Source organism: Equus asinus, chromosome 15 (genome assembly GCF_041296235.1).
Source record: "Equus asinus isolate D_3611 breed Donkey chromosome 15, EquAss-T2T_v2, whole genome shotgun sequence".
Taxonomy (NCBI): domain Eukaryota; kingdom Metazoa; phylum Chordata; class Mammalia; order Perissodactyla; family Equidae; genus Equus; species Equus asinus.
Window position 1 is genome coordinate 27776174 of NC_091804.1, and position 19045 is coordinate 27795218.

General features: G+C 44.0%; 1 protein-coding gene across 2 annotated transcripts in view; it reads left to right on the top strand.

Moving 5' to 3' along the window:
• Nucleotides 1-19045, top strand: part of CNBD2 (cyclic nucleotide binding domain containing 2) — a 47180-nt gene that overhangs the window by 18284 nt on the left and 9851 nt on the right. For both annotated transcript variants that reach the window (XM_014850789.3, XM_070485425.1), the window contains exons 5-10: nucleotides 2654-2810; nucleotides 3317-3468; nucleotides 5536-5674; nucleotides 9777-9891; nucleotides 13585-13762; nucleotides 15679-15799. In XM_014850789.3, the coding sequence (XP_014706275.1) occupies nucleotides 2654-2810; nucleotides 3317-3468; nucleotides 5536-5674; nucleotides 9777-9891; nucleotides 13585-13762; nucleotides 15679-15799 (862 nt within the window). The remainder of the gene's footprint in view (nucleotides 1-2653; nucleotides 2811-3316; nucleotides 3469-5535; nucleotides 5675-9776; nucleotides 9892-13584; nucleotides 13763-15678; nucleotides 15800-19045) is intronic.

The window sequence follows — 19045 nt, forward strand, 5'->3', positions numbered from 1 at the left end:
AGAGGACAAGAACAGACATTTTTCCAAAGAAGATATACAGATGGGCAACAGGCACATGAAAAGATGTTCAACATCACTAATCGTTAGGGAAATACAAATCAAAACCACAATGAGATATCACCTTACATCTGCAAGAATGGCTATAATTACCAAGACAAAAAATAACAAATGTTGGAGAGGCTGTGAAGAAAAGGGAACCCTTATACACTGCTGGTGGGAATGCAAACTGGTGCAGCCACTATGCAAAACAGTATGGAGATTTCTCAAAACATTAAAAATAGAAATACCATATGACCCAGCTATCCCACTACTGGGTATCTATCCAAAGAGCTTGAAATCCACAGTTCAAAGAGACTTGTGCACCTCCTTCTTCATTGCAGCATCATTCACAGTAGCCAAGACGTGGAAGCAACCCAAGCGCCCATCAACTGATGAACTGATAAAGAAGACGTGGTATATATATACAACAGAATACTACTCAGCCATTAAAAAGAAAAAATCATCCCATCTGCAACAACCTGGGTAGACCTTGAGGGTATTATGTTAAGCAAAATAAGCCAGATAGAGAAAGACAAACACCGCATGATCTCACTCATATGTGGAAGATAAACACATGGACAAAGAGAACAGATTAGTGGTTACCAGAGGGGAAGAGGGTTGGGGGCTGGGCAAAAAGACTAAACGGGCACGTATATATGGTGACTGTCAAATAATAATGTACCCCTGAACTTTGACAATGTTATAAACTATTATGATGTCAATAAAATAATAAAAAACAAAAACAAAAAAGCATTATTCTGTGAAGGCTTCACCAGATTGTCAAAGGGTCCACGGGACAAAAAGCACCATGTAAATACCTGTACTAGAGAAGTCTAAGAGGTGCGTGTGGAAATATTGCCATTTCGGTGGCTTAAGGGGGACAGTCTAGCAGAATATTTGAGGTAAGGCCTGTCTTGAAAATCTAGGATGTAAGGTCACTACAGGTTTGTGCCCTGATATCTTACTTCACGGAGGTAGCAGTCTAGGACATAATCACAGCTAACTACAGATTAAGGCCCGTTGCAACCTGTGCAGAATCTGTTGTAAGCCAAGGGCGGGAGGTAACCTTCCAGCTGGCTTGGCCAAGGGAGTTTCACAAAAGAGGTGGCATTTGAACAGGTAGGTTTGACAGGTGGAGGTGTAGACAAAGACATTCCTAGCAGAGGGGACGGTCTGCTTTGTCCTAGCCCAGTGAAGAAGAGTGAGACCCCAGTCACAGAGATTCCAAGACAGGCAGAATGATGTCACAGAAAGAAAAAGAATCATGGCGCTAGAAGCTCTGGAATTTAATGCCGCATCTGCCCCCGTGTGACCTCAGGCAAGCCACTTAACCTTTCTGAGCCTCAGTATCCTCATCAGTGAAATGAGGACAATAAGATGGATTTTACAGCATTTTTACGAAGATCAAGAGGTGGTGATTGTGAAAGCCCTCTGCCAGTTGTTGATTATTTCCAGGACTGGGAATTAGCAGATTAGACAGGATTCTTCCAGTCGCAAGTGACGTAAAGCCCACCCAAGGGAATGCTCTCATTGGTGGCTAATGTATCTGAAAAGTTCTGGGATAGTTCTTCAGCTTCAGGCTCAGCGGGATTCAGGGGCTCGGTGTCACCAGGACCCAGCGTCTGTCTACATCTTGTGGCATTTCATTCTCATAAGCCACCTTCTCAGGCAGACTCTCCTCTCATGGCAGCGAGATGGCTGCTACAACCACCGCTCCAGACTTCCGTCTTTCCAGTTTCAGTCCACTGGGAAAGAGAGAATACCCCTTCCCAGTCCCTCAAGTTGGAGCCTTGGGATTAGTTCTTTCTGAACCAGATTGGCTTTGCTTGAATCATCAGCGAGTCAGGGACGCTCTGACTGTCTGAGAGTCAAGAAAAGGTGTTTCCCTAGAGTAAAATCAGACTGCGGTTGGTGGCAAGAGGGAACCAGATGCTTGGCAGCAAAAGCACCAGACATCTGCTGCAGGCGATTCGGGCTCTGGTGCTGACTCAGGTGTGCCTCACTGTGTGACCTTCAGCCAGCCTTGGGCTCCCTGGGCCCCACTTTCCTCATCCCCAAAATGTAGGATGAGCTGGATGGTCTCTGAGGGTCTTTCCAGTTCCAGCTCTAGAAGTCTACACTTGAATGAACACTGGCCATGCTCTCTCATCCCCAAAGTCTCGTTTCCTGGCTGAATATGCCTGCCTTCTAGAGCAGGCTCAGAGAAGGTATGTGAGTTGCCCAGCGTCACACAGCTAAGGGCAGAACCAGGATTTGGATCCTGCTCTGACTCTAAAGCCAGTGCTCTTAATCATTTAGCTACTCATCCATTGCGTTCAGCATTTGTTCATTCATTTATTCAACGACTGTTCATCGAGCATTTACTCTGTGCCTAAACAGACTGACACGGGCTCTGCTCCCAGGAAGCTTCAGTCTAATGGAGGCGGGCAGCTAGATAAACGTTAGTGAAGAGGTCAAGCTGGGTGGGGCGGAGGCTGGGCTGTTCTGAGCTCCCTTCCAGTCCCAGTCTGTGCTTTTAGACTCCAGAGCTAGGAGTACAACCTGTCCAGGTCTCCTCCCAGCATAGACCAGACTCCATGATGCAACTGACCAATTGGCCATGGTCTTTTCCCAGGTTTGGTCGCAGGCGTGTGATCGTCAAGAAGGGTCAGAGGGGCAACAGCTTTTATTTCGTCTACCTGGGCACGGTTGCAGTGACCAAGGACGAGGATGGTAGCAGTGCCTTCCTGGACCCCCACCCGACGTTGCTGCACAAGGGCAGCTGTTTTGGGGTGAGCACCAGAGAAGGGTCCACCTTCCGAGGGTGGGGTTAGGGGTGTGACAAGACTCCTGCTCAAACCTCTCGGCCAGGCCCAGTCCTGCCTTACACTCTATGCAAGTCACTGCCCTGTTTTGGGGCCCAGCCCCCTTACCCGTCTAATGCCCACTCAGTTGGACCAGGTGACGTCAAAGGCCAACCACTTTGTCTGTGACGTTTAAGGAGTATGTTCCTCATATAGCCCCTGAGAAATACAGTAACTCCTCAGTGAGGCCTCTCCAGCTTCCTCTCTCTGGCCTGGTCAGGCCTGTTGCCTCTTTCCCACAGGCAGCACATTAAGAGGAAGGGAGTGGGCTGACAAAGAGAGGAATGAAAAGGCACACAGGGCAGGCAGGGAGCCTGTAGTCTGAGGAGGAGAGATTTGCAGGGGGCGATGGAAGCAGCAACGAGGTGTGCACGGCTACGAGCAGAAAGCCAGGGGTGGCCTCTCACTTGCCTTTACCCCTGTCCACCCAACAGGAGCTGAATCTTCTGACTTCTTCAGTAAGGTCGGCCACCGTGGTCTGTATGGAAGAAACAGAGTTCTTGGTTGTTGACAGAGAGGATTTCCTTGAGTATAAACTGGACCAGGAAGTTCAAAAGGATGCTCAGCATCGGTTTGAATTTTTTAGGTAACTCTGTATCAGCCAGCATCTCCCTGTGAGCTTATTAGGTGCCTGACTTTGTCCCAGGCCTGGTGGGAAATTCTAGGTCCTGTTCTCTCTGCCTGAAATGTTCTTCTGTACCCACCTCCCACCCAACTTCTCTGTCTAGCAAACTCCTACTATACCTTAGCTCTCAGCTCAAATATCCTTCCTTGTGGGATAGTAATACTAAGAATAGCTAACATGTACTGAGCACTTTGCTGGGCCAAGCAGGGTGCCAAGACTTTTGTACCACCTGCCTTATCTAACCTCACATTAGTTTTGTGAGGATGTTTCTCTTATTCTCCCCAGTTTATAGGTGAGGGAACCAGGGCTTGAGATGACGAAGCCAGAATAGGGATGTGCCCGGAATGTCTGATGCAGGAGGCCCTGGGCTTCACTGCCCCACCTCACTATGCAAGCCCACCTACCCTCACCCCAGGATACAGAGGGTGCCCCCTCAATTCTTCTCTCACACCCTGGGTTTCCTTGAAACCACATCAAAACTGTAATTCTCGGTTACATAATACTTTCTCTACAGTTTATTTGCCCCATCAGACAGAAAAGCAGTACAGTGTCATGGCCAGATCTGCCTTTTCACCATTGCAATTCCCCTGTTGTCGCAGTGTCAGGGACTTGCAGGTACTCAGCAAATAAACAATGAATAAATGGATAACAGGATATAAAGAATTGCAACCACATGGGGGTCAGAAAGTAAGCACCTTAACTATGGGGGCCATATGTAACAAACCAAAAAGCAGAGCTCATGGATAGCACGAGGGTTTTTGTCTGAGCACTTACATGAAAGGCCACATAAGGATATATGGACTAAAGCTCATTTAATTATCTTTAGTTACTCGCCTTTAGGAAAAGAGTGAAAATCAAAAGAAGCATCTGCACTGGCTCTTAAAATAAAGGTTGTAGGATTGCAGGGCTACAGAGAAGCGTGATGGGGAGAAGGACCTGGTCCATGTGGGCTAGAGCTGAGAGAGAGAGCTTCATGTGGGGGCTGGATCCTGAAAAGGGAGGAATTTAGTCCTGAAGGGAGACGCAGCTCGTTTTTTCATACTGTGGAAAAATAGAGCTGGGTTCCAATCTCAGCTCTTGAGCTTATCAGCCCTGTGACCCTAGAAAGGTCGCTTCGCTTTTCTGAGCTTTGGCCTCCTGCTCTGTAAAGTGGGGTTAATGGCTCCTGTCTCCCAAGGTCATCATAAGGCCGAATGAGATGATCATGGGAAGTGTGTGGCCCAGCACTTGCGGTATAGTAGGTAATCCTTCTTGGTGGCCTGGCTTTTATTCCTGTGACTCCAGACCCTTCTCCTCCTCTGGACATGGCACTGACCCTGTTTCCCTACTGAGGCCTGAGTCACCCAAGTCCTGAGCTTATAATCTGCTGGAGCTGAGAAAATCTGAGATGATTGGTATCAGCCCCGTAGGGCTGCACCCGTGTACATGGTGGTGTGTGAGGTCAGGGGAAGGAGTAGTCACTGTGCAGTGGCCCTTCAACCACAGGAGACAGCCAGGAGAAAAGAGGAGAGTTCAGACTTCCTCCGTTCCCCAGGCCCAGGGCTGAGTGTTTGAAGCCAATAAGCCGGAGGGAGATGGGTTGGAATGTGCTGCCCAGACCAAAGGTAGGGCCAGGACTGCTGGGCTGGGGGACAGAATAGCTGGGGAGCTGAAGTGAGGAACCCTCAGGATGTTCCTTGGGATGGGAATAGTTTAGTGGGCCACAAGGTTGGGAGGGATGGAGTCAGGAAGAAGCTCCCCAAGGGAGGAGCAGAACTAAGAGACGCACAGCAGTTGATTACCCCAGGTGTATTCGAGGGGCAACAGAGGGGAGGGGCCGGAGGGGAGGCCTTGAGTAGAGGGCAGAGGGAGCAAAGGCGATCATGTGCTGGGAGACTGGCTGCAGGCTGGATGATTGCAGGGTGTGCGAAATCTTCCACCTCAGGCATTTGCAAGAGCGGGAGAACGTCTTCTCTTTCTGGAAATTGCTAAGAGCTGGACAACTTCTGTGATGGAGGGTGATGAATTCTAACAGGCTTTTCCCCTCAGGAAGATGGATCTGTTTCACTCGTGGTCCGATGAGAAGCTCTGGAAGCTTGTAGCCTTGGGGAAGTTGGAGAAGTTCTCCTATGGGCAGCTGATCTCAGAAGACTTTGTGGAATCGTCCTCCATCATGTTTGTTTGCAAGGTAAGAGGTCTGGGTGGGGGCGTGGTGAAGCTGGGAAGAGTGTGCCTAATACAGTGTCTGTGACCAGTCAGACGGGGGCTCAGCCCCATTCTGCAACACGTGCAATTCACTTCCTCTTCTGAGCTTCCAAGTCCTAGCTAGCAAAGGCCTGCCTCCCTCAGAGACTTGCTGTGAACTTTAAGATACATAGCTGTTATTAGAAGAGGGCCAAGGGGTACCCCCTCCCTAAGCTCGTATACATGTTTATTTACATACAGATACATATTTAAATTGTGCGTTTGGCTCTCAAATCTTAATGATGCCAATTCACTTTTTAAAATCATAGTCTTTGAATTGTAAAAGTGATATGACCACATTGTAAAACTTTCTGGAAGTAGGGAACTCATTAAAAATGTGAATTCTTGGACCCACCTAAGAGCTCCTTAATCCAAACCCCTGGGAGGAGGGGATTCAGTCACCTGTGTTTTAACAAGCCTTCCAGGTGATTCTGATGCTCACTAAAGTTGGAGAACCCCTGCTTTAAGAGAAGAGTTTTCATGTTTTGGTAAGCATGAAGAACTCCTAGGGTGCTTCTTAAAAAGCCAGATTCCTGGGGCCGGCTGGTGGCGCAGTGATTTAAGCTTGCGCGTTCTGCTTCCATAGCCAGGGATGCACCGGTTTGGATCCTGGGTGCAGACCTACGGACCGCTTGTCAAGCCAGGCAGTGGTAGGCGTCCCACATATAAAGTAGAGGAAGGTGGACACGGATGTTAGCTCAGGGCCAGTCTTCCTCAGCAAAAAGAAGAGGATTGGTGGCAGATGTTAGCTCAAGGCTAATCTTCCTCAAAAGAAAAAAAAAAAAAGACAGATTCCTGCCTCACCCCGGAGATTCTGATTCACTAACTCTGGAAATCTGTATTTGAATAAGCGTCACAGGTGATTCTAATGCAGGGGTCCTTGGACTTCATTCTGAGAAAAATAATATAGATGTCACAAAATGATAACGGGTAGAGGGCCTTCTTCCCAGCAGATGAGTTTGGTTTGTCCCTTACAGTGTTTTATTAAAAGGTGATTTAATGGTTAGTGTGAAGATTATACATAAAAATTCTGATTTCTGACTTGTTTTGACTATTCAGAAGATCAGGCAACACCAGGCTGTATGCTGGCGCGCTCCCTCTGGCTGGGGTTGAAGAGCACCTGCCCTCCTGTAAAGGACTGCTGGACCGCTCTTTTTCTCATTTTTATTTCCTGTCTGGCCATCTCCTTGAATCTGCTAAGGAGACCAGGCCATCCTGACTCCTGTCGTTCACTCACATTGCCACTAGAGGGCGAAACGAGCGGCGGGCCGCTAGGCGTCCTTGGGACCAGAGAAAGTTGGATAACATGATGTCTTGCTGGCCTCAAAAACATAATTAACGCCCCTAATCAACTCATTTTGAAGAGGTTATCATTTGGGGACACAAAGTGAAGTTGTTTTCTCTACAGATACAGATTAAAGACCCACGAGAGATTTTCCCGGAGGAAACTGTTCATGTGTGTTTCTTTAGCAGCTCCTGGTTGATAAATGTTTGCTGAGTGAATGTTGAATAAGGCTCCAAGCCCAATGCCTGGCATATAATGAGGGTTTATTAAATATTTGATCCCTTCTTTTCTTTCGTCTTCAACAGTAATCTGCCTTGAACCTTAACCCTTATAATGTGTCTCTTAGAGTTCCTACCAAAAAAGGGTAAGATTTTATAAAGATAGGAAATAAATAAGAAAAATGACATATCTTTCTTGCCTATCAGATTAGGAATGATTAAAAGGATTGTGAAAACCCAGTTGTCACTATAATACAAAGGTGTATCACAACAGGCTCTGCGATGTGCTGTTGGAGAGAGTGTGAACTGATCTAACATGACTGGAGGGCAGTTTGGCAACGTGTCTGAAAATTTGAAATAGAAACCCTTTAGGAATTAATCCCAAGGAGATAATCAAAGATGGGTATTATATTAGGATAAACTAGATTATACTGCAATTATAAACAATCCTCAAATATCAGTGGATTAACTAGCAAAGATTTATTCCTTCATCCCACTACTTTATCATCACAGGTCAGCAGAGGGCCCGGCTCCTTATGGGCACTCAGGGACCCAGGCTGCTGGAGGCTCTCTCTTGACCCATCCTCCCATGATCAGTAGGACAGGGGAAGGGAATGTTGAGAATCAAGCACAGGCTTTTAAAGTTTCCACCCAGAGTATCACAAGTCAGTTTCTAAGGAAGTTGGCCAAAGCGAGTAAGAAGGCCATGCCTGATTCAAAGGGTAGAAAAGTACAGTCCTGTCATGTGCCTGGGAGGAGAACATGAGTGTTTCTGAACTGCCCTAATAACCACTATAGGCATAAAGATGTATGTACAGTTAAAGTTGCTGTCAACTTCAGGTCACAGAAACCCAACTGCAGTGGCTTAATGAATAGTAATTTATTTTTCTCATGCAGTAGAGAGTCTAGAATTAAGCAATCCAGCGGTGGGGCCGGCCCGGTGGCTCAGCGGTTAAGTGCGCATGTTCTGCTTTTCAGCGGCCCAGGGTTCGCCAGTTCGGATCCCGGGTACAGACATGGCACCGCTTGGCATGCCGTGCTGTGGTAGGCGTCCCACATGTAAAGTAGAGGAAGATGGGCACAGATGTTAGCTCAGGGCCAGTCTTCCTCAGCAAAAAGGGGAGGACTGGCAGTAGTTAGCTCAGGGCTAAACTTCCTCAAAAAAAAAAAAAAAAAAAATCCAGGGCTAGAACAGCTGTTCTAGGAAGTCATCAAGAACCCAGGCCCTGTCTAGCTTTTCCCCTCATCATCCATAGCTTATGGCTTTCATCCTTATGGGCACAATATGGCTAGTCTGTATCTAGCCATCACATCTGAGTATCAGGCAGTGGGAAGGAGGAAGGATAACCACAACACATTTTTGCAATAAATAGCCATATGTATGCAATAAAGAACTAAACTTTACAGCTTGATGAATTTTTACGTCAGTATACACCTGTGTAAGCATCACCTAAATCAAGGTAGAGAATTTTTCTAGCACCTCAGAAGGCTCCCTTATGACCTTTCCCAGAAAAATCCACCTACAAATGTAACCGCTCTTCTGACTTCTGTCACCAAGATTACTTTTGCCTGTTCTTGAGCTTCATATAAATGGAATCATATAATACATACTCTTTGTGTCTGACTTCTTTTGCTCAACTGAATATTTATCTTAAAGTTTATGTAAATTATGGCATACATAAAATAAGACGCAATCATGAAAACCCATAGTGTAGAACCATATTGCTTTGTATGAAACAATGTCCTTGATATATTATTGAGTTTTTAAAATGGTTGCTAGAATCTGTTTTACTTAAATGGACTCATTTATGAAAAACTGTATATATACATCTTATATGATTAAAGAGAAAAGTTTGAAATAATATTCACCAAAATGTTACTACTTGTTATTTCTGGGTGTTAGGATTTACATAGTTTTAACTTTCTCTATGTTCTTCTGTTTGGTTTGAATATTTTTTAAACTTTTAATTTTGGAATGATTTTAAACTTACAGAAAAGTTGCAAGAACAATACAAATAACTCCTGTATAATCTTAACCCAGAGTCACCGATTGTTGGCATTTTGCCACATTTGCTTTAATCTATATGCTGTGTATGTGTGTATATGTATTCTTTCCTGCCTCATCATTTGAGAATTAAATAGCATTTATCATACTTACTTACCCCTATATACTTCAGTGATTATTTTCTAAAATCAGAAATTAATGACAAAGTAATTATCAAAACCAGGGAATTTAACATGGATATAAAATATAATCTCTAGTCCGTAATCAATTTCATCACTTGTCCCAACAACATCCTCTATGGTGATGTTTTTTCCAGTGCCAACATTGTATTTTGTTCTTGTGCCTCTTTAGTTATTTGAATTTTTTATGATGAGTAGATAACTTTTTCATTAAAAAAAAAAAAAGGCCTGAAACCACTTGCATTAAGCAAGTGAAACAAAATGGGGTAGGATGCAACACAGAGAGCTTGTCTTCAAAGCCTGGCCTGCCTGGAGCCTCGGGGGTTAACACTGTTGTTTGTGTCCCTGGATGTGTCCAGGGCAGCTGTGAGGTCTTGCGGCTGATAGACCTTGGGACCTCGCCTTTCTACAGCAAGTGGATCTGGCAGCATCTGGAGCTGATCAACGACAGACCTCTGCAGACCCACCTCGACAGTAAGTGGATGTCCACGGCTGGCAGCTGGCAGCACAGCAGGGGGCGCCTGGTCCCATCCTCTTTCCAGTTCCCAGCCCATAGAATCTTAGAAATCCAGAGCTAGAAAGGCCCGGCAGGATGTCTGGTTTGATCCCTTTTTCTACCAGCTGTGGAAACCTAGTCCACACAGCCCTGCCAGCTCTTGGGGAGGGGTGGAGAAAAGAGTTTGGAGCTAGACAGAGCTGGTTTTGAATCCCACTGATTAGCTAGGGGACTTTGGTGAGTACTTAAAGCCTTTGTGTATCTTTGTATCGTGGTCAAGAGCATAGGCCTGGGAGCCAGACTGTGTTTGAATCCAGGGTCCTTCTCTTACTAGCTGTGTGATACTGAGCAAGTGATTCTCTGTGTGGCTGTGCATCAGCACCCTCAGAGTCGTAAAGTGTGAATCACGGTCCCTACCTCGTAGGCTTGTTATGAAATTAAGCAAGTGACTCTACAAAGCTCTGAGAACACCACCTAGGTGCATTGATAGATAGGTGTTCATTGTCATTATCACACATGTTACTAGGACGGCTGAATGAGATCACGTATGCAATGGGCCTGGTAGGTGGTCAGTAAATGTTAGTTCTCTTCTCATGTCAATTCTTTTTTCTCTCTTTTCCACTGCCAATCCACCAGTGAAAAAGCTGCATCTCACAAATTTTTTGCCCAATGTTTTTATTGTGAAAAAATACACATAGCATAAAATTTACTCTAACCATTTTTAAGCATACAGTTCAGTGGTATTAAATATATTCATAATGTTGCTCAACCATCCCACTGTCCATTTCCATAACTCTTTTCATCTTGTAAAACTGAAACTCTATGTCCATGGAACAATCATTCCCCGTTTCCCCTCCCCACAGCCCCTGGCAACCACCATTCTACTGTCTGTCCCTATGAATTTGGCTACTCTAAGTACATCATATAAATGGAATCATACAGTATTTGTCTTTTTGTGTCTAGCTTATTTCACTTAGCATAATGTCCTCAAGGTTCATCCATCTTGTAGCATATGTCAGAATTTTCTTCCTTTTTAAGGTTGATAATATTTTCTTGTTTGTATGTACTGTATTTTGTTTATTGATTTATCCATTGATGGACACTTGAGTTACTTCCACATTTTAGCTATAGTGAGTAATGCTCCTATGAACATGGGTGTAAAGATATCTCTTTGAGACCCTGTTTTCTTTTGAATATATACACATAAGTGGAATTCCTGGATCATATGGTAATTCTATTTTTAATTTTTTTTTTTAAAGATTTTATTTTTTCCTTTTTCTCCCCAAAGCCCCCCGGTACATAGTTGTATATTCTTTGTTGTGGGTCCTTCTAGTTGTGGCATGTGGGACGCTGCCTCAGCGTGGTTTGATGAGCAGTGCCATGTCTGCGTCCAGGATTCGAACCAACGAAACACTGGGCCGCCTGCAGTGGAGCGCGCGAACTTAACCACTCGGCCACGGGGCCAGCCCCTCTATTTTTAATTTTTTAAGGAATTGCCATACTGTTTACCACAGCTGCTATATCATTTTATATTCCCACCAGTAGTGCACAGGGCTTCCAATTCCTCCAGATCCTCAGCAACATTTGTTCTTTTCTTTTTCTTTTTTTTTTTTTTTTGAGGAAGATTAGCCCTCAGCTAACGTCTGCCACCAATCCTCCTCTTTTTGTTGAGGAAGACTGGCCTTGAGCTAACATCCATGCCCATCTTCCTCTATTTTATATGTGGGACGCCTACCACAGTATGGCTTGCCAATTGGTGTCATATGCACACCCGGGATCTGAACCGGCGAACCCTGGGCCACCAAAGTGAAACGTGCGCATTTGACTGCTGCGCCACAAGGCCGGCCCCTGTTGTTTTTTTTTTTTTAATGGTATCCACTCTAATAAGTATGAGGTAGTATCTTATTGTAGTTTTGATTTGCATTTGCCTAATGATTAGTGATGTTAAACATCTTTTTATGTGCTTATTGGCCATTTGTATATCTTTGGAGAAAAGTCTATGCAAGTCCTTTGCCCATTTTTAAATCCAGTTGTTTGGTCTTTTGTTAAGTTTTGGGAATTTTCTATGTATTCTGGTTGTTAATCCCTTATCAGATTTATGATCTGCAAATATTTTATCCCATTCTTTGCATTGCCTTTTTACCCTGTTGGTATTGTCTTTTGATGCACAAATCTTTAAAATTTTCGTGAAGTCCAATTTGTGTATGTTTTCTGTTGTTGCCTGTGCCTTTGATATATATCCAGGAGGTCATTGCCGAATCCAGTGCTGTGGAGCTTCTGCCCGATGTTTTCTTAGAAGAGTTTTATAGTTCTGGGTTTACCTTTAGGTCTTCAGTCCATTTTGAGTTAATTTTTATATAGGGTGTTAGGTAAGGGTCCAAATTCATTCTTTTGCGTGTGGATGTCCAGTTTTCCCAGCACTATTTGTTGAAAACACTGTCCTTTCCCTATTGAATGGTCTTGGCACCCTTGTGAAAAATCGTTTCCACCGAAGCGGAACATGCGCACTTAACTGCTGCACCGCCGGGCCAGCCCCGGGAACATACTGGATAAATTCTTAGAATTACCGGATCAATTACTTGATCCAGTGCATACTGGCTATGCACATTTAAAATATTGATAGATACTGCCAAAAAAGCCTTTCAAAAACTTTTCTCAGGGCTTTTTATATGTGCTCTGTTCATCCGGGCCTACTCCTTGTAGAGTCTGGATTTATTTCTATTAATATTAATTTTAACAATTGATTCTAACACTAGAGATCTATTTTTAAAATCAACATTATTGATGTTTAATTTTTATACGATAAAATGCATGCATTTTAAATGTGTAGTTCAATGAATTTTGACAAACTTACATCTTTCTAACCACCACAATCAAGTTATAGAACACTTTCATCACCCCAAAAAGTTCCCTGTGCCTCTTTGTAGTCAGTACTTACCCTTCATCCCTGGCCCTAGGCAACAACCCATCTTCTTTCTATCACTATAGGTTAGATTTGTCTTTCCTAGGGTTTCGTATAAATGGAATCACACAGTGCGTACTCTTGTGTCTGGATCTTTTCACTCAGCATAGTGTTTTTGAGTAGTTGGTTTACTCCCTTTTATTTCTAGTAGCATTCTCTTGGAGACCTTGTTCGTAACTCCATAGAGGGCCTATTACATGCCGGACGCTGTGCTGGGCGCCGAACGTACTTTCTCTGTAATTCTTTTGATAGTCCTACACAGACTCCAAGAGATTATGTGACTTGTCCAAGGTTCTAGGGCTGATCATCTATTTGTCTTTTATTGCTTCCCCTGCCCCCAATCCCAGTTTGAAGGCCCAGGTAAGTGTGCTCTGTCAATGGAGAGACATGAGCTTTGAATCGGATGGACCTGAGTTCAGATCCAAGCTCCAGCCCTTTCCTGGGTGACTCAGACTCTCTGCTGCTCTTTTTCTCTCTCAAATGAGGCCAATGACACACGTCTGGGTGTAATGGACATAAAGACTCTAGCTCTGGGCCTGGCACAGGGGACAATGCATGGAAGCCAGTGTTTTTCTTTTCTGTTTTTCTTAATTCCTCCATGCACCAGACAAGCCAGGCAGGTGACTATGCTATACCTCCAACCACCGTCACCACAGTCCTCGTGTATGCAAAGACCCAGTCATGTGTTTTCCTGTGCTTTCTCTAACAGAACCTTCTCCTGTGGAGAGATTTAAGGAGTTCCAGATCAAATCATATCCTGTACAGGACTTTAGCTCTCTGAAGCTTCTGCATCTCCAGAAAGCCTGGGAGCAACAGGGGACGAGTTGCAATAACAAGACTAAAACCTCAGGAAATAGTCTCCCAAAGACCTTGGGCCCCAAGATCAAGTAAGCTTAGCTCTTGCCAGATAGAAAGGTCCAGATTCTGGTTGAAAACGGGGATGTAACTTACCGGGCAAAAATGTCAGGGATGCCAGGGAGGGGCCAGAGGTAGCAGGCATGGCTCAGCCCCAAAGGTTGAGGGGGGGCTGTGTCTGGAAGGCAGCCTGGAGAGGTCCTAGGTCTGATATCCAGGAGCTGCCCTCTCTGCCTCGCACTCACAGGGCCACTGGAGGTGGTCGGCTACTTGCTTTCTCAGGGAACCTATTTGAGAAAGAAGAGGCAGGACAGATCTTCTGACTCTCATAGTCTGTCTGTGTGTCACTGGCCCTTTTTGACTCTGAACCTCTTCGGAAAATGCTACCCATTTAAGGGAGGCAGGAGATAAGAGCCTAGGTTTTGGAGTCAGTTCAACCCAGGTTCAAATCCTGCTTGACCACTTATTTTAGCTCTGTGTCCCTGAGCAAGGGACTTGACCTCTCTCAAACTTCCTTTCCTTGTCTGTAGATAATAGTATCTAAGTTTTGGGGTTGTTGCAAGCCAGTAATTAAGTGAGATCATGATAATTATAGCTCACACTTATGGAATACTCTGTGCCTCGTACTGGATTATCCAATGTAATCCTCTCAATAGCCCTACGAGGTAAGTACTGCTATTATCACTCCCGTTTTTCAGGTGAGAAAACCAAGGTACAGAGAGAAATTAAGTTACTTGTTTGAGGTCACACAGGCGGGAAGTGGCAGAGTCAGGATTGAAACCTGAGCAGCTTGTTAGCGCCCAGTCTTGTTATCTGCTACGACTGTCGCCTGTCACAATGAGAACAAGCTGGATGCATGAGGGCTGCGCTTTTGGTTTTCCCAGAGAGGAAACTGGGCACCAGCCTAGAGGCAGCTCAGTGCTGCACCCAGAGCAGCATAACACTTCCCTCCCCCAATTTAAGATGAAATAAAAATAGCACAGTGATACTAATAATGGCATCAGTGTTGCAATCTCCGTATTGCCCTAAGTGCCACTTCACTTGAGTCCTTTGTTAACATTTCCAGCTGCTTGCCTCCATCATGAGCATCCCATGACTTCTGAGTTGTTTCTTCCTCTGATGGATAGTCTTTCCAAGGGATCCAGTGCTTGAAATCCCAATCCCAGTTCTCCTGAAGGTAGAGATGGAACAGACACAATTTCTCTGCTGTGAATCAGTAACAGAGAAGGGACAGGTTGGACTCAGAAGTGAAAAATAAAAGACATGTGGCATGTGCACTCATGTACTTGGCTGGGGGTGGGAATGGAAGCCTGCCTGGTTTATGTGTTGGGTGAGTCCAGCTATATTCTCACCTGATAGATAACCTTTTCCCTGCCTGTAATCCAGACAGCATAGCCTGTCTCTTCCTTCTACCTAGCCCGAGACCAAAGAAAGAACAATAGGATTGCCTGTGTAAAAGTAACTCCAGCATGAACAAAGTACAGTCCACAGGCCGCCCAGGGAAACCTGTCTTTGTAAGCAAACAAACAAAGCCATCTCTTCTCTGCTCTCCTGTCAAGAAGAAGAGCCACAACCTCCGCTCTATCCCCAGGGGCACAGAGCTTACTCTTTGTCAAAGCAGTCTGTTCCATTTTCGGACAGCTCTGACTTAGAAATTCCTTCCTCATGTTGTCAGCCAGCCTGGACTTCTCACCCAGCGGGCCTGGCTCAGCACATAACAGCCTCAGGTGTTTAAAGGGGTCCTAGCTCCTTCTCTTCTGTCTCCTCCCTATTAAACTTCTGCACGTCCTGAAACAGTCTCTCCCAGGGTTTGATTTTGCATTTTCTCACCTTCTGGGAGAAGGGAGGGGAGACTTCAATATGCAGTAGAGTGGGGGCTGGTTATCCAGGGCCTCACGGACTGGCTAGGTGACAAATGAGTTCTCTTTAACAAGTTGTCAAATTTCAGATCCAGGTGGCCTCATCCGATTGAATGTTCCATGTTCAATACCAAGTATGGTGATCTCCCCAGTGAGGCTGCAGTGGGGGCCTACATGAAGATTCACACAGTGGAGCAAGGGGAAATCGTGGTAAGTGTGCGGAGAACCTTGTTCACCGTACAGTGGATAAGTCACATGGTGGGCTTGGGAGTGTTAAGTAACGAGAATAAGGGTTTAAAAATATCCTGCTCTGTACTTGGTGATCTTAAGGAATATTGATGTTTTTTAAAGATATAATAATGGTATTGTGGTTATTTAAGAGTTCTTATATGTAGGAGATACATGTCAAAATATTTATAGATAAAATGGTATGACATCTGGGACTTGCTTTAAAATAATTCAGGAACAAGGCAAGAATGTCTCCTCTTGCCACTCCTGTTCAGCATTGTACTGCAAGTCCTAGCTAGTGCGTTAAGACAAGAAAAGGAAATAAAACGTATACAGATTGAGAAGGAAGAAATTAAACTTTCTTTACAGATGACATGATTGTCAATGTAGAAAATTCCAAAAAAGAAAAAGGAAAACTCCTGAAGCTAATAAATGATTACAGCAAGTTAGAGGGTATAAGGCAATGAACAACTGGAATTTGAAATTAAAAACACACTGCCATTTACAATGGCACCAAAAAATGAAATACTCAGGTATAAATCTAACAAAGTATGTTCAGGATCTATATGCAAAAAATTATGTAACATAATGAAAGAATTCAAAGAAGATTTAAATAAATGGAGAAATATTCTATGTTCACGAATTAGAAGACTCAATATTATTAACATATCAGTTCTTCCCAACTTGATGTATAGGTTCTGTGCAATCCCAGTCAAAATCCTGGCAAATTATTTTGTGTTTATTGACAAACTGATGCTAAAATTTTTATGGAAAGGTGAATATAAACAAACTGTTAAATCCATACAATGAAATATTATTCAGCAATAAAAAGAAATGAGTTAGCAACCCATGAAAAGACATGGAGGAACCTTAAGTGAATATTTGTAAGTGAAAGAAGTCAATATGAAAAGGTTAAGTATTATATGATTCCAATTGTATGACATTCTGGAAAAGGCAAAAATATGGAGGTAGTAAAATGATCAGTGATCATCAGAGGTTTGAAGTTTAGGGGGAGGGATAAATAGCTAAAGCGTAGAGGGTTTTTAGGGCACAAAAATTATTTTGTATAATACTGTAATGATGGATGCAAAACATTAAGTGTTTGTCAAAACCCATGGAACTTGACAGCACAAAGAGTGAACCTTAATGTGTGCAATTTGTGAAAATGAAAAAATTATTTAGGAGGTTGGGGATCCCAGGAAGGAATGCAGACTATGACAAGAGAATCTAATTATATTACAAGTGTATGGAACAATCTCAATAAAGAGGTTGGGAGAAAAAGATGCTGGCTGAAGTAACTTTGGAGATGAGTGGAATCTGTAAGACTAAAAGCAAAAGGAACTGCACATGAGCATTGTATTCTTGCTGATAAAATTGTTTCCCATGGGTGTGTGGATTAAATACGATACTGCTATACATGTCTACTGAAATGGATCAATTAAGTAAGTGAATGGCAGATGGTAGGAGCTAGGTTTCTCACCATTGGAGTGGAAGTTTACAGATAAACAAGGGGAGGAGGTTAGAATGACCCATGTGCTAATGGATTAGAGTTGAAGACATCAATGTGAATTCATGTGTATAGCTTAATATAGATACAGATGCTTGCATATAGACATATAGATATGCATATATCTTTTTCTCTGTCAGGTGACAGGGCCTAAAAGAAATGATACTCCAGTAGCAAAGAGCACATGTAGCACCCCGAACTTGGTTTCTAATACAATTCGCCAATAAAAAGAACAATGACTCCTTGGAAATAATTGACTTTAGGTCTGTGGAAATATGCAAGATGATCCTGGAGGAAAGTAAGGAAGTGTTGGGCGAAAAAAACTATATTGACGGGGGCATATCAAAGAGACACAAGAGCCAACTGAAAGAGCTCCCAGTGGCCAAACCTGGGACAATTTGAGCAACAAAATAAAGCAGTCCTAGATTATAACCCAAAGTATAAAATAAACATCCATGAGTGCATACTGATATAAATGAATAAATAATGAATAAGTTAATAAATGGGGGAGAGGAGACAAATCTCCCAAGCAGAAGAATTCCAAATAATTTACGTAGATCCTCTGCCCTAAAGGAGAGGAGGTGTAATTCCCCACCTCTTAGGTGTGGGCTGCACGTAATGACTTCCTTCCAAATTGCACAGTGTGGAAAGGGGGGGAAAAGAGTAACTTCACAGTGGAGACACCTGAGAAACACCACCTCAACTAGGTGATCAAGGCCAATGTCGGCAGTAATAAATCATGTTGATAGTGTGTCCCCTTGATATGACATGATGAAAATGGTACTTTGCCTATGGTCTTCCTCCCAATAACCCATAACCCCAGTCGAATCATGAGAAAAACATCAGACAAAGTCCATAGAGGGGCATCCTACAAAATAACATGACAGTCTCAAAACTGTCAAGGCCATGATAAAGAAGGGAAGTCTGAGAAACCGCTACAGCCAAGAGGCGCCTAAGAAGATACAACAATTAAATGTAATTAGACATTGTGTGAAAAGGACATTGGGTAAAACAAGAAATCTAAATAACTCATTGACTTCAGTCAATAGTAGTAATGTATCAATATTGGTTAATTGTAACAAAGTTATCATACTAATGTAAGATGTTAATAACGGGAAACTGGGTATGGGGTATATGGGAACTCTGTACAATCTTCTCAATTTTTCTGTAAGTCTAAAGCTGTTCTAAAAAATATAGTCTGTTAAAAAAATAATTATCCAATAGTGGAGGGGGATGTATGGATGAAACAAGTTTGGCCATGAGTTGATCATAGTGGGAACTGGGTGACAGGTGCTGGAGCTAGGTGGCAGGGTGAGCAGGATGGAGAGGGTGTGAGGGCTTTCTGGTGAGCAGCAGTGGGCCTCAGTCTGCCCGGGGAGGAGCTGTCTTCTGAAGTCCTGTGTGTGGTCATCCTCCTTGAGGAAGCTTCTCCTTCGCCGTGCCCTTTCTCTTGTTCCTCAGTTACAGCATCTCCAGGCTCCTCTTCATGTCCCTCCCACCTGTGTTGCGGTGGGCTCTTGATGCTCCTGTCCCCCCAGACTGAGAGTCTTCAGAGGCAGGAGGTCAGCCCAGCACTATCTAGGAGCTCCAGCCCCTGGCATAGCTCTCCGTCAAGGCTGATTGACTATTTTCAATCTCTTAGGAAACTCTTCCTTTTGTTCAGTAAAACTCTGTCTCCTGCAACTTTTAATGAGTTCCTCCCCTCCCACTCCCCTACCCCA